We start from the raw sequence: 14972 nt of genomic DNA, 5'->3' as shown, positions 1-14972 counted from the left end.
TTCCGATTTCTGAAGGAAGCTTTATTCTGATAGTTCGAAGCGAATTCTTCAGTTCTGCTTGTCTGAAGAAATGTTTGTTCCGACTGTTCTGAGAGAATTTTGAACGATGTCTGAACCGTTTGGGTCTTTTTGAACCACTAAAAATTTGTCTTCCGGCATTTCGGAAAGAATTCTGAACGATGCCTGAACTGCGATTCTGATATTTTTTTCTTTTGTGCACGAGTTTGTTTTTAATGGGAATGCGCCTAAGGAATTGTTGTTCCGACAGTTCGGGTCGAATTCTGTACGATGTCTAAACGGCACTTCAAAAGGTTTTTGTTATCGTTTGTTTTTACTTTTTGTACAGTCTGTACTATTTGTTGTACAGCTATAGTTTAAGCGAAAGAATTTTTAATTTTGGAGTGTTGTCTTTATGCTGTTTGTTTATTATTTGTTAGAAATCGATCAGCATTTAAAGGCGTTGGAAGGTTTTTATGCATGTGTTTTTCGTAAAAAAATTATTTCTATCATTTATTTTTATGCAGAAGCGTGCTGCCGGGCCAAATCATATATAGACATTTGTCGAGTTTCTTGCCCGGTATCTATTTTTAGGCAAACAAAGGATAATGGATAAGAATTGCTATGCTATAGGGTTATGGTTCCATTCGGATCATAATTGAATTGTATATTGGAGGCCATAGTAGAAGTCATTGTGCAAATTTGTAAATTTTCAGCCAATTCGAATAAGAATTGCGCCCTCTAGAAGCTTAAGAAGTATAATCGGGAGATCGGATTATATAGGAGCTATATCAGGTTATGAACCGATTAAGACCATACTCGGCATAGTTGTTGTGGGACAAAACAAAATGCTTTACGTAAAATTTCAGCCTAGTCGAATAATGCGCCTTCTAGAGGCTCAAAAATTCAAGCTACGAGATGGGTTTATATTGCAGCTATATCAGGTTATGAACCGATTTAGATCATACTTAACATAATTCTTAGAAGTGAAAACAAAACTTTGCATTGACAAACGGAATGAGTTATAAGACGTTATTTTAGAATTCGGACAGAATTCGATACAACACGTCGGAAAAGATATCCGAATTCAATAAGAGTTAATTTCAGACTTTGGTTAGTATTCTACACGACATCTCTAATTTCCCTTTAGAATTTTCCATGGTTTATGCCCAGAATTTATTATGCCATTGGAATTCAGTGCACGTCGTCGGCAAAAACATCAGATTTCCCTCCGACATTTCGTTTCGAAATCGTGTCAACCACTCCATATATTTTTTGTTAAGGATTCGGACAGACTCTGGATACGAATTCTGAGCGTTTGGTTCACTGGGCTGCCTTGGAAAATTTGATGAATTTACCGACTTGTGTACATACTTCCGACCGAATTCTGAACGTTTGGTTCACTGGGCTGCCTTGTATTTCCGCTATCAAAATCTCTCATTTGATTGATTCATTAACGCCTTTATATGTAAATAAAGAAAGTAATTGGGGAATTGCTGTGGCATAACAAAAGCCCCCATTCATTGTGAATCTAATGTTGGAATATCAACACACAAACTGATCGTCATAGAATTGCGACCCTATAAACGGACAATGTTGTCATTGTGTTTTTTAGATTATCGCACAAAGCATGCCTAGTGAGTGCCTCTAGACACCATTGATAACTTCGGTAGGCAAAAGCGACTTAACTATTGTACTCGTATACATTTTTGTTGTCTGGCTGTCTGTCTCGATCAAACATTTGCTGCATTTTAGTTAAAACTCTGCCAAAGAAATTGAGATCTCTCTTGCATACGCTGAATGACAGTGTATATCAAGAGTTATCAAATAGAAACAATAGATAATATTTTAATGCCCACCACTATTGGATGGGAAAATATATGTATATGCATGCCATAAAGGAGAAAACATTTTTGTGCAAATAGAGAACACACTAGCCCTTAATTTTTTTTTTTTTTTAATTTCGACCCTAATTAGCCACATTCGAAATATTTGAGGCTACCATGTCCCCCTATGACGGCGAACGCCTGGGTTCAAATACCGGCATGAACATCAGAAAAAAATGTTCAGCGACCGTTTTCCTATGTATAACTAGTGCTGGCTATATTTGTGAGATATCCTGCCATTTTAAAACTTCTCTACTTAATGGTGTCGCTAAACGGCACGCCATTCGGGCTCGGCATAAAAACGGAGGTCACTTATCATTAAACTTAAAATTTAATCAGACTGCTCTCATTGACATGAGACAAATATTCCCTGTGCCTTAACAGAATGTTCATGGGAAATTTTTCCAGCCGACACGGGATAGTTGTGAGCACCACACAGGCTGGAACTTTGAGCTCCGACTTGTGTGGTGTTCATCGTTATCGCGGGAATCTTAGCCAAAAGACCCCGCTCTTCCCCAGGTTGCTGATAGTGGAAAGCTTCATTGTTGTTGTTGTTGGAGAACCTTGGGGAACTCACTGTTTCATTCTACGGTGTTTCGATTTTTTATCCCTAAATTCCACAAATGACCAATTATCCAATGACCAATATTCCAATTATCTGTGTGGTCTCCACACAGATAATTGGCGACCTAGCTTTTCAAGCCTGACTGGAGGGACGTATCGATTGGTCCAACTACTAGGACCGTCCTATAACATGGCCTGGGCTGGTTGAAGCCACAGCAAATATGTGCGGCGATGGCATGCAAAGCAGTTGTTGTGTTGTTATGCAGTCTTCGAAATCCATGCTCATACTCGTCGAATGGAAATTCTCCAACGCGGTTCGGAAGCAGTAGTCTCTCAAGCGTCTTGGCTACTGGTGCGAGAGTGGTCTGTACCACTCCACGTACTCGGGTCCTTTCCACTCTGCCCATCTTCCAGACATTGGGTCCTATAAGAGTGTTTGAAGACAGATTCAGGACAATTGTAATGTACTCGAATCCAGGTTGATCCAGTTTCATCAGCATCAGTGTAGAGATTCCGTCCGGGCCCCGACGGCTTGGATGACTTGGCCCCACGGATTACATTCGTAACTTCGTCCACTGTAAATTGCGATGGCTGTCCATCGGCTCAGAGACCACAGATACGACGAATGGTTCTCCTCCTAGCCATGTCACCCTCGGGATACACAATAAATTGACGTTTGAACAACCTCTTCGGATCAGTCACAGTTACGTCGTCAAAAGTGACTTAGGTCCTGTCGGCCCAGTGTTCGAAGGCAGATTGAGGACAATTGTTAGGTACTCGAATCCAGGATCCATATATAGATCATATTGACTTGGGCGCTGAGGATGGAAGATAACACACATGGATCAAGATTTCGTGGTATTCTACGCAGAATCCTAAGATTTGTGTTTATTAGGATTCATTTCAAATATGTATGTATATAAATTATATTGTTTATAATACGCTTTACAGACGATGTCGCCGGCAACGAAGAGAGGCTCAAAATGGAATAGACATTTTTCTTTTTTAGGAAAAAATATAAATATTTTTTAGCAATATTTTTCATCTTTTATACGCAATTTAATCCAATGATATAAAAAGTTTTTTGTTCATGTGAAAAATATCAATAATTGATTTTTATTAAAACAGTAAAAACGTTATTTAAAAGAAATGGCAAATTTCAAATAAATAGTTTATTGAGTACATAAACACTTTAATTAGATTTTTGAGCTTATCATAAATCCAAATAGCAAAATTGTTAATCAATAATACAAATTCCTTTATAGGTTCGATTTCAGCAACTTTTTTAATTGAATATACAAATTTCTTAATTGAACATAGTTTTTAATTTGTTCTGTATTTTCTTTGGTTAATAAACGTCCGGCGCTTAGAGGTTATAAATCGAAGGCACGCTAACTTTCGAAGGAGTAAAGCTAACCGCTTGAAATTTTGCACAAATACTTTTTATTAGTGTAGATTGGTTGGGATCGTAAATGGACTACATCGGTCCATGTTTTGATATAGCTGCCATATAAACCGATCTTGGATCTTGACTTCTTGAGCCACTAGAGGGCACAATTCTTTTGCATGAGGTGTTTTAATATGACTCCAACAACTTTGCTGGTTGAAATCGGTCCATCGGTGGTATCGTAAATGGACTACATCGGTCCATGTTTTGATATAGCTGCCATATAAACCGAACTTGGATCTTGACTTCTTGAGCCACTAGAGGGCACAATTCTTTTGCATGAGGTGTTTTAATATGACTTCCAAGAACTGTGCTGGTTGAAATCGGTCCATCGGTGGTATCGTAAATGGACTACATCGGTCCATGTTTTGATATAGCTGCCATATAAACCGAACTTGGATCTTGACTTCTTGAGCCACTAGAGGGCACAATTCTTTTGCATGAGGTGTTTTAATATGACTTCCAAGAACTGTGCTGGTTGAAATCGGTCCATAACCAGATATAGCTGTCATATAAACCTATCTGGGGTCTTGACTTCTTGAGCCACTAGAGGGCACAATTCTTATCCGATTTGTCTGAAAGTTTGCATGTGGTTTTTTATTATGATTTCCAACAACTGTGCTGAGTATACTTTAAATCGGTTCATAACCCGACATAGCTGCCATATGAACCGATCTTGAATCTTGACTTCTTGAGCCACTGAGGGCGCAATTCTTATCCGATTTGGCTGAAATTTTGCATGGGGTGTTTTGTTATGACTTCTAACAACTGTGTCAAATATGGTTCAAATCGATCCATAACCTGATATAGCTGCCATTTAAACCGATCTGGGATCTTGACTTCTTGAGCTACCAGAGGGCGCAAGTCTTATCCGATTTGGCTGAAATTTTGTACAACGGCTTCACCCATACGTATCAAATATGATCCGAATCGGTCTGTAGCCTGATACATCTCCGATATAAACCGATCTCTCTATTTCACTTCTTGAGCCCCTAAAGGGCGCAATTCTTACTCGAATTGGCTGAAATTTTACACCAAGACTTCTACTACTGCTATGGTCTCCAATTCAATTATGTTCCGAATCGGACCATAACTTGATATAGCTCCAATATTAAATCAATTATTTTCTTTTGTCCGTTGTTTGCCTAAAAAAAGAGCTCGGAAAAAGAACTCGACAAATTCGATCTATGGTAGAGGATATATAAGATTCGGCCCGGTCGAACTTAGCGGGCTTTTACTGGTTTTAAATAATTTTTTTTAGAAAATTCGGCGCAAAAATTATATATTTCTTATTGAATAATTTTTTATAATATGCTTTCTACACTTTTTTTAAATTCAATTGAGAAACTTATTGCTGTGCAGTGATATATTGCATGCTACCGACATATTTGCAAGCCCAGGCTCGAATCATATCGCTGGGCAATTTTTTTTATTTTTTCTTCGAATTCAAAATTCATAGTAAAAAAATATGTATTTTTTAATGTAGTTTCTATACGTTTTTTAAATTTAATTTAATTGAGAAACATTTTGCTGTCCATTAATGCTTATTGAGTTATTTCATCATTCAGTAAGTGATGCAGGTAGGCTAGGGGATGCGTGGAAGACTACCAAATATGAGATCATGAGTTCAAATCACTTCGACACTTTTTCATTGTATTAATGAAATGATTTCATTAATACAAATCTTCATAGCATAAATGAACGTTTTTCATTGTATCAACGAAAATATATCATTGCAACAACGAACATTTTCATTAATTTCACGTTAATGAAACTCGATAAAACTTTAGTCATTTATACAATGAAGCCCTGCGTTGGCTCACAATCTATGACAAATTTTGTTGATACAACGTAAGATTTCATTTCTGTCACTAAGCTTTTCCTTTCAGTGTAGGGGAGAATGGCGTGGAACGTGATGCGCATTAAAGTCTCTTAGAACCAGACGATTATGGTCAGGCAGTAGCCCACTTATCAGGCTTGTAAGCATGGCCATTATGGGGGCACAACTGCAAACCGGTGATATGTACACATTATATAACTCTATCTCGGCAGTACTAGACCTAACTGCTATCCCCATTGTACTCAACTTTGGGGTCACTAGCACCAGGCGCAAGCGAGATGGGTCTCTACTGAACGGAATGCTGTATCAGGAAGGGCAGAAAGATACACTTCCCGGCACTTGCCTGGCAATATCCGTGCTAGGATGCCGCTGTTTCGCATATTGCCGCACTGTAGTATGTTCAGTGCAACTATACTCACGTAGTGACGTAAGGCCAGAGCAAGATCGGAAATGCACGCACTCCATGCACCGGTTACACCTCACCAATACCGAACGATGACGCAAGCGGTTCTGCAAACCGAGCAGAACCAGGGTCCAGGCTTCTTTTCGATCCCGGCACGGACCAGAAGCATGCGGAGAAGGCACTTATTGGCGCCTTCAAATAACCAATGACCAACATCAGCGTATGTTCCCAGTTTGCGGCTGGAGGCGAACAGAAGTCAGAATAAAGTCCCGAAATTCTACTAAAGAATCAAACATCACACCAATGGCTTTGAAGCGGGCATATCCTCCTGCACAGACAAAGAAGGAAATCTGGTAACTGATAAAGATAATGTGCTGAGGATATGGACGAAACATTTTACTCAGCTGCTAGTGTCCGACGATGGCGGCGAAGAGGATACCGAATGTTTACCTCTCAGTCAGAATGATGTCCAAGTGGTAGTGACCCGACTGAAGAACAACACGACAGCAGGAGCCGATGGGTTGTCCGCTGAGTGAATTAAGACCAAAGGATCCTCGGCATACCATGTCCCATACAAGATACTCTCGAACGTACTGTGTGAAACATTAAAACCTAGAGACAATGAACTAATTGCGCCCTATCAATGAGGCTTTAGATCTGGTAAATCCACCAAATCTTGGAAAAGACCAGCGAACTCAAGTCTGAGTTCGGTATCCATCCAAAATTTATAAAACTCTGCAGGATGGCATATGCTGATACACGTCCCTCAGTAAGAATAGTAAAGAATCTCTCCGAACCATTCAATACCAAACGAGGTTTCAGACAAGGAGGCAGCTTATCGTGTGATCTCTTTAATATCCTTCTGGAGAAGAATTGATATTGCACTCTATTCGCAAGAAAGCACATGCTACTCGCTTATCGATATAATTGGTCACAGGAAGTAGTATCTGCAATGAGTCTGGCTGTAAAGGGAGATAAGACGAAATGGATTGTATCAACACCCAGAACTCCTTGCGCGTGGTCCGTTGAAAAATCTTGTAATTTAGTAATAATTTAGTAATCCCTCTCAGATATTTTTCCCATTTTTTCCAATCCTTGAAACAGTTCTAAAACGCGCTTTTTGGTTACACAAAATTTATCCACTTTCTTTAATCCATTTTGTCAAATAGTAAAAAATTGAAGAGCACACCAAAACACGACTAAGGGTTATCTGTCAAAAACAAACTGAAAATCCAAAATGGCGTATATTACCAACATATATAACAGACATGTATACCAATATAACAGAATAAAAATGCGTAAATCGAACATACGTAACTCACGAAATTTGAAAATAACTATTATTTTTTATCAGACTTCGTACAACCGGACAGATAAAGGAAATGGGAAAGTTGGGAACCCCAATTTTGAGATAGTTAGCAACTCTATCTAAATCGGCACCGCCGTAACCGAGATAAATGGCACCAGTTCTGAAACAAAGCTAAGAAAAATACTGGAAATCAGACGCAGTTTAGAAACAAGGCAACTTCTCAACAGACGACGATAACACTTTACAAGACACTGATACTACCCGAGTTGTTATATGATTCCGAGGTATGGGTACTTGGAAAAGCAGACGAGGCAGTGTTTAGAGTGTTTGAGAGAAAGCTTCTACGTAAAATTTATGGACCAGTTTGCATTGATGGAGAGTATCGGCGTCGTATGAACCACGACCTATATGAGCTGTATAACGACGTTACCATAGTTAAACATATCAAAATATAACGGTTGCGTTAGCTTGGTCATATTGTCAGAATAAATGAAGAAGCTCCAACGAAAATACAGCACACATTATTAGTCGGTTGTGGTTAAAATATGTTATTTATCCTGCGCCATAACTGTGATTGTAATGTAATGTACGGCACAGAAATGCATCCTGATTCGGTGCTTTATATACTTGTTATCCGTCTGCCGTTGTATTGGAATCAAAATGCAACGCAACTAAATTTGTTTATTGTAAACCCTTTAGGCAGCTTTGTCTACGACCTTCCATTTGTTGTAAATCCAAAAACTCTTTAATTGCAAAAGACCTTCGTTAGCCGCAAACGATTATTCAATAATTATTCGCTTGTGGGTCTCCTACTATGGCGAAAAAGTGAGTGTTTGAGACCAGTGGTTGGCAAAAATACTTACACAGATCCATATTACAAAATCATAATGGAGTTGTGGAAAAATGGAAGTCTTCGATTATAATTGTGTTTATTAACATCGAATCCAAATCCAAAAGTATTCGAAAAGAGTTTGAATTTGAAACCCAGGCTTTTAGCGTCATAGGCGGACACGCTAACCCTTTATCAACAATTGGAGTGTTTTGCAGTGCAGTTATTTTTATTAAGATGCGTTAAGTCGCATATAATGGGAAGTGCAACAGTTAAGCGTGGTGGTGGTTCAATAATGTAATGAACCACAAGGCAAGTTATTGGCGCCTTTAAAAAAACAATGGCTATAAAGTACCCGTAGCGTTCGTATGGACCGAGATAAGCTTGCTCACCTTTGGAGTTTGACGACGACTTCCTTTGTGACCAAGATTTGTGTACCCTTCACCATAGGATGAGGGTCATTCTGATTGTAACACCTCGAAATATCCGTCTAAGACCCCTCAAAGTATTGTATATATATTCTTGATCGTCATTTTAAGTCGATTTCGTTCGTCGAAAGCAAGCTAACTTTCGAAGGAGTAAAGCTAGGCGCTTGAATTTTTGCACAAATACTTTTAGGTCGATTGGGATTGTAGCTGCCATATAAACTGATATTGGGTCTTGACTTCTTGAGCCTCCATAGGGCGCAATTCTCGTTCGATTTGATTGAAATTTTGCACGTGGTGTTTCGGTATCACTTCCAACAACTATGCAAAGTATGAGTCAAACCGGTTCATAACCATATAAACCGATCTTCAGATTTTGCAAAGTATGAGTCAAACCGGTTCATAACCATATAAACCGATCTTCAGATTTTGACTTCTTGAGCCGATGGAGGGCGCAATTCTCATCAGATTTGGCTGAAATTTTGTATGAGCTGTTTTGAGATGTGCTAAGTATGCTAAGTATCTGTATATAACCTGATATAGCCACCATATAAACCGATCTGGGATCTTGACTTTTTGAACCTCTAGAGGGCGCAATTCTCATCTGATTTGGCAGAAATTTTTTACAACGGCTTCTCCCGTGACCTTCAACATTCGTGTCCAATATGGTCTGAATTGATCCATAGCTTGATACAGCTCCCATGTAAACCGATCTCCCGATTTTGCTTTTTGAGCCCCTACAAGGCGCAATTCTTATCCGAATGAACTGAAATATTACACAATGACTTCTACAATGTTCAGCATTCAAATCATTTATGGTCAGATTCGGCCCGGCCGAACTTAGCACGCTCTTACTTGTTTATTTTTTTCTTTTGTAAATTGCAAATTTTGCCCATGAACATTCCACTAAGGAACATGGGCAAACTTCTCACATATCAATGAGTGCAGTCCCATTCAAGTTTAAGCTCAATGATAAGGGGCCTCCTTTTTATAGCCGAGTCCGAGCGGCGAGCCGCAGTGCGACACCTCTTTGGAGAGAAGTTTTACATGGCATAGTACCTCACAAATGACGCCAGCAATAGGAGGGGAAAACCACCGCTGAAAATTTTCTCTGATGGTCTCGCCAGGATTCGAACCCAGGCGTTCAGCGTCATAGGAGGACATACTAACCTCTGAGCTAAGGTGGCCTCCTTGGCACGCTCTTACTTGTTTATTTTTTTCTATTACGCTTAAAAATAATACAATAAAGTTATTTTTTCCAATTATTGTTTTGTATATTTCGCATCTCAGAAAAACATAGTAAAATAGTAAAATTTAAGACGTTTCGAAGAACAGCACACTGTTAAGTTAAAAAAAAGAATGAGAAGGATTTTTTTTAAATCGGTTTAAATTTAGAACCCTACTTTGGCCTACCGAATTTACCTCCTTTGATTTTTTATCTCAAATAGAAAACATCAAATGCTAGTAGACAATGAAAAGGTTTCCGGAAATCTCACTCCCAAATATTTTTAGAACAATATATGTTTCTGCAGAATTTTTTGATTTTCGGGAATCATCAGTTCTAATTATCATTGTGTGTAATGTTGATGTACTTTTTAAAGAAATCGTCAAATGCACATATGGCGAGAAAGGCTTTGTTAAACATTTCTCATTCGTTTACAATGTGCATAAAATACTATAACAAATGACGTAATTCTAATAAGCAATGGCAGCTTTTAGTGGCCACATCTTTTTATAAAATGCAGTTTTTTTCTTTTCTTTTTAGGGCACTACATATGAAAGAGCATCCCGATTACAAATACCGGCCAAGACGAAAACCGAAAACTCTAAATAAATCGCCAATACCGGCAACGAACAGTTCCAATGGCAATGGTGGTGGCCAAGCACACCATGAATCCAATGTGAATGGGTCTAACAATCACTCTTTGCATAACCATCAGCGAAGCAGTCATCAAAGCAGCTTGACTTCAACGACCTTAGCTGGACATAAGTATAATTTTGGATCGCCCCTGGAACTCACGCTTAACATGCCCCCAAGGCTTTCGAATACTTTTCCAGCATCTCTTTCGCACTACCCCCTGGATCCTACAATAGCTCTTGACTTGCAAGCCCGCCTCCAGGCCATGTACGCTGGAAGTTTGTATCATCCATGGCGCTATTTCGGATGCACGCCCCTCATTAGTCCAGAGACTCCGCCTTCTCCGCCCAGTAGCAATAGTACCGGCGTTTCCTCCTACGGATGCATTAAATCTGCAAAGTCGTCTCCAACTTTAACAATTGCTACAGCTACGACGCCCACAAATATTATTTGACCAACTCCATTGCGTTTCGGAGCCGCTGAACCTGCCGTTTAATTTCCATTCTCGCACACAGTTAATGAGGATTATTACAACCCCAAGTCAAATTCGTCAATAGAATTTCGCCATCAACTCGTTTCTTTGACTCGCTAGATAACGCAACGCTTCCCAAATATATTTGAACATATGTATCGGTTTTTCTTTACACAAATCACAAACCACCAGACAGTAGTTTCGACCAAGGACCTCACTTAAAACAAATGTTGATATGGTTTTGCACAATGTGGTAACGTCGAACCAACTTTTTGACGTTAACGTATACATACTTTTCAGCGAATACACGAGTTTCGCCTGCACCAAAAGGTGAACATCACAAAACTGTAGCTCAGTGCATACCTGTCTGCAAATTAAAGCGAAATGTTTGTGAATAAATAATATTTTATAAAAGCAAAGTTATAAGGCTGTAAATTTCCAGCTTAAACTTAATTTCCGAATGCAAGCAATTTGAAACGTTTCCCAAGACAATTTATTAGAATAAACAATCTTGTGAGTTAGAATGAAATTGTGTGACTGGGGTATCAAGCTTAAAGCGCAACTCCCGAAGAACATCGCAAAACATTTAATTTTTTAAACATATCCATAACATAAACCGAGAAACGCGAATATGAAGATCATTTTGGGGCACGGACCTTAAAAGAACACAAAATACGAACATGAAAAAAATGGATGAATAAGTGGACCACGGAGAAGATTGAACATTTTGCATAGAAACTCAAAAAAATATAAACAAGTTAAAGCGTAGGAAGTTCCGCTAGGCTGAATGTTATATTTACTCCACCATGAATCGCGTCTGTCGAGATCTTGTCACCGCTTCTCTTCATAGGCAGAAACTAAAACGGGCAAGAAATCCCCATGGGTTTCTCATATATGTTTGGATTAGAATTACTGACTATAGGTGCTCAAAATGACAATTCGAGAGCATGGTTTATATGCAACCTATACCCGGTTATGGAACGATTTGAAACATACATTGAAACGACATTGAGGCTCATAGCAGAAGTCGTCGTGTAAAAATTCAGCAAAAACGTATTCGAATTGCGCCTTCTAAAGGTCCAAGAAGTACCATCGGGTGTTGGTTTATATGCAAAATTGGCAAATTTGGTCACGAACATTCCATAAAGAACAGCGGAGATTCTTCTCTCCTGAAGCTATATCAGGATATTGTCCGATTCGGACGACAGCTTTTTAAGATCATGGGGGAAGTCATCGTACACGAATTCAGCCAAATCGGATGAGAATGACGCCCTTTATTATATGGGAACAATATAAGATTATGTATAGGTTCGAACCATAGTTGAGATAGATGTTGGAGGCTTTAAGGGAAGTCGTCACGCAAAATTGAAAATAAGCTCACCCTCTAGAGGCTCAAGAATATAATCGAGAAAACTGTGTATATAGGAGCTATACCTAAACATGGATAGTTTAGGACCATTTACAATACCAACCGACCCACATCAACAAGAAGTAGTTGTGCAAAAATTACAGCCGCCAGATTAAATCATTCGAATGTTAGCGTGCTTTCGGCACGAGCCAAAAGGTTTTTCATGATAAAATATGCAGACGCACAGAAAAGTCTGTATACTCCACTCAAAAAATATGGTTTATAGAACGAAATTTGCGTACGAACAAGATTTTCCGCCAAAAATCGAATGTTGTTAAAATTGTTCACCATGGCCACCTGTGTTATAGTTAGTAGAGATTTATTGAGCAAAACATATCCTAATTACGTAAATGACTGTTGGCATTTACGAAAAGGTATGTGGACTTATCTGTGCCACTGTATATGTATACTTTTTGGGGTCTTAGGCCAACGATGGTGTTTGAATAACGAAGAAAGTGTGGGGTATAAAAATATCATAAAATTAAAACAAATTCTCTCACTTATTCATGCTTATTATATCGCGAAATAAAAACATTTATCGAAAGTCAAACACAAAGTTGTCAGTTCCCTGAGAACACCTTATATTCGCGTTCTTGGCGTCATTTTATGCGTTAGGCAAAAATGAAAATACATATCTCTGTAAAATGCATTTTGCCGAAGTATCATAAATTTCGGAAGTAAAATCTATCCTCAAGTCTCCACAAATCGAATAACAAAACAAAAAGAAATAATTTATTTCAAAATTGTTATTGTTAAAGATGCTATTGCACGACATGTGCTGTCTCCTTCTGCATTTACATGACTTTCCTTGTGTGCGTCAAATGCTTCTTTTAATAGACGTGAAATCGATGAAATAAGAGCTCGCTTTAATGTAAAAAAATTGCATATATATTCCAAAATCCATTTTCATTTTTAATGTTTCATCCGTATCACACGATGCGTTCAACTTTCAGAGTTGAGGCATAAAAAAACATATAAGAATTCATATCGTCTAATACCTCCTTAAGCGCGGTTTTGTACAGATGTTTTAATCAAAAATATTTCCTTCCACTGGGTTGGTTGTCTTTGCTGTTTTTGTGTGTGTGTGTTTTGTTGTTGTTTTAGTTTTATAATTTTAAAATATGGCGGCGGCAACGCATGACTTGCTTTATATTAACAAAATATGTATAACAAGCGGCTTTTATCGCCTCATGCCAAACATTTCCATCAGTTCGTAAAAATCTTACCGACCCCGGGATTCTCTCATGTTTTGCGGTCAAAAATGTCATTGTAGTATGCACCCACATCCATAGTTTTCAAGCTTTGCAACACCAATCCGGCGTACTAACATTAAAATATATGCTATGTTAAGAAACTTTGAAAATATGTACTCGCAACGTGATTTTCTTGCAACAATTTCTTGAAACCATGACAAAACAATCAAACAAATTTAATGCAGAATTAATTTCAAATTTCATCAAATCGTTGGTGGCGTGCAGTGATAGTTGTTTTTGTGATGAATTTTGCTGAGTTAAGATGTGTACTCTTGAAATGTATTTTAATTAACCACTGCGCGAGCATATGCCAAAATCTCTTGGCCAAAGATGAATATTTATATTTAGGTATGTCGGACATCTGTGTGTGTGTGTCTGTGCGTATGTGTGTAAGAAAAAGAAAGCCATATGTATTTTTGCATTTGTACATGTCCAAATTGATATTGCCAAATTTGTAACTTAGCCAAGATCTGCATATGTATGTAAGATTGTATTATATACCATTTTTGTGATAATGCCAGTAAATAAATTTTAATCAAGTATTGATTTTCAATGTTAAAAACGCCCAATCTATGTTTTATTTTAGTTAGTACTGGGCTATCGCATCTCAAAATTGCTAAATGAGGGGAGAATAATTGCCGAAATGCCATCTCAAACCCTTTTCGTTAAAAGTGAATATAGAAACCGCCTCGTGATTGAGAACACCGCAATCAGCCCGTTACACATTGTGATTAATGGAAGTACTCTGTTCAGTGGGGCCTGGAGTAAGATGTGGAAAAGTTAAATACGGCAACTGTCATCCGTTCTCATTCCCCTTGCACCACTTGGTATGATAACATTATGTTTCTTGATGCGTTCATTATTAGGTTAAATTACATTACAACTCTATCTAAACAGTTGGATGCTTACATTCATACGTGCAAGCCCGCCGTCTGTGAACAGGAGATGGCATAATCTTGCCAAACTCAGTCCTTTCCCAGACAACGGGTCGCACATACATTCATGAGGCAAAAACATTTATGGAAAAAAATCATGGTGCACGGGGGAGGTTTCGCTGTAGCATAGTTCGGTGGCGCACACTCGCACAATAAACGCTAGCGTTTAGCGTGGCAAATTCAATTTAAACACCCACTTGTGTGCGCACTCATCTGTGGGATTAAAATCTCGGGAGAAATGGGTTTGGTGATTACCCATCACCTCACAAACCCGCAACAAATGACAAATATTTGCATCTGCAGAGGGCGAGAGCTTTTTGCAGTGTCATCCACATCGGTGTGTTTT

At 38.5% G+C, this 14972-nt stretch overlaps 1 protein-coding gene across 2 annotated transcripts in view; it reads left to right on the top strand.

Moving 5' to 3' along the window:
- The window catches only part of LOC106093384 (transcription factor sox-3), a 29166-nt gene extending 14965 nt beyond the window's left edge, over positions 1-14201 (top strand). For both annotated transcript variants that reach the window (XM_013260438.2, XM_013260439.2), the window contains one exon: positions 10466-14201. In XM_013260438.2, coding sequence (XP_013115892.1) covers positions 10466-11012 — 547 coding nt within the window. In that variant the 3' untranslated portion in view covers positions 11013-14201. The remainder of the gene's footprint in view (positions 1-10465) is intronic.
- The last annotated feature ends 771 nt before the right edge of the window (positions 14202-14972 follow it).

Source organism: Stomoxys calcitrans, chromosome 1, assembly GCF_963082655.1.
Source record: "Stomoxys calcitrans chromosome 1, idStoCalc2.1, whole genome shotgun sequence".
In the NCBI taxonomy this organism is placed as follows: Eukaryota; Metazoa; Arthropoda; class Insecta; order Diptera; family Muscidae; genus Stomoxys; species Stomoxys calcitrans.
The sequence above is the reverse complement of the archived record's forward strand: the minus strand, read 5'-3'. Positions and strand labels throughout refer to the sequence as shown.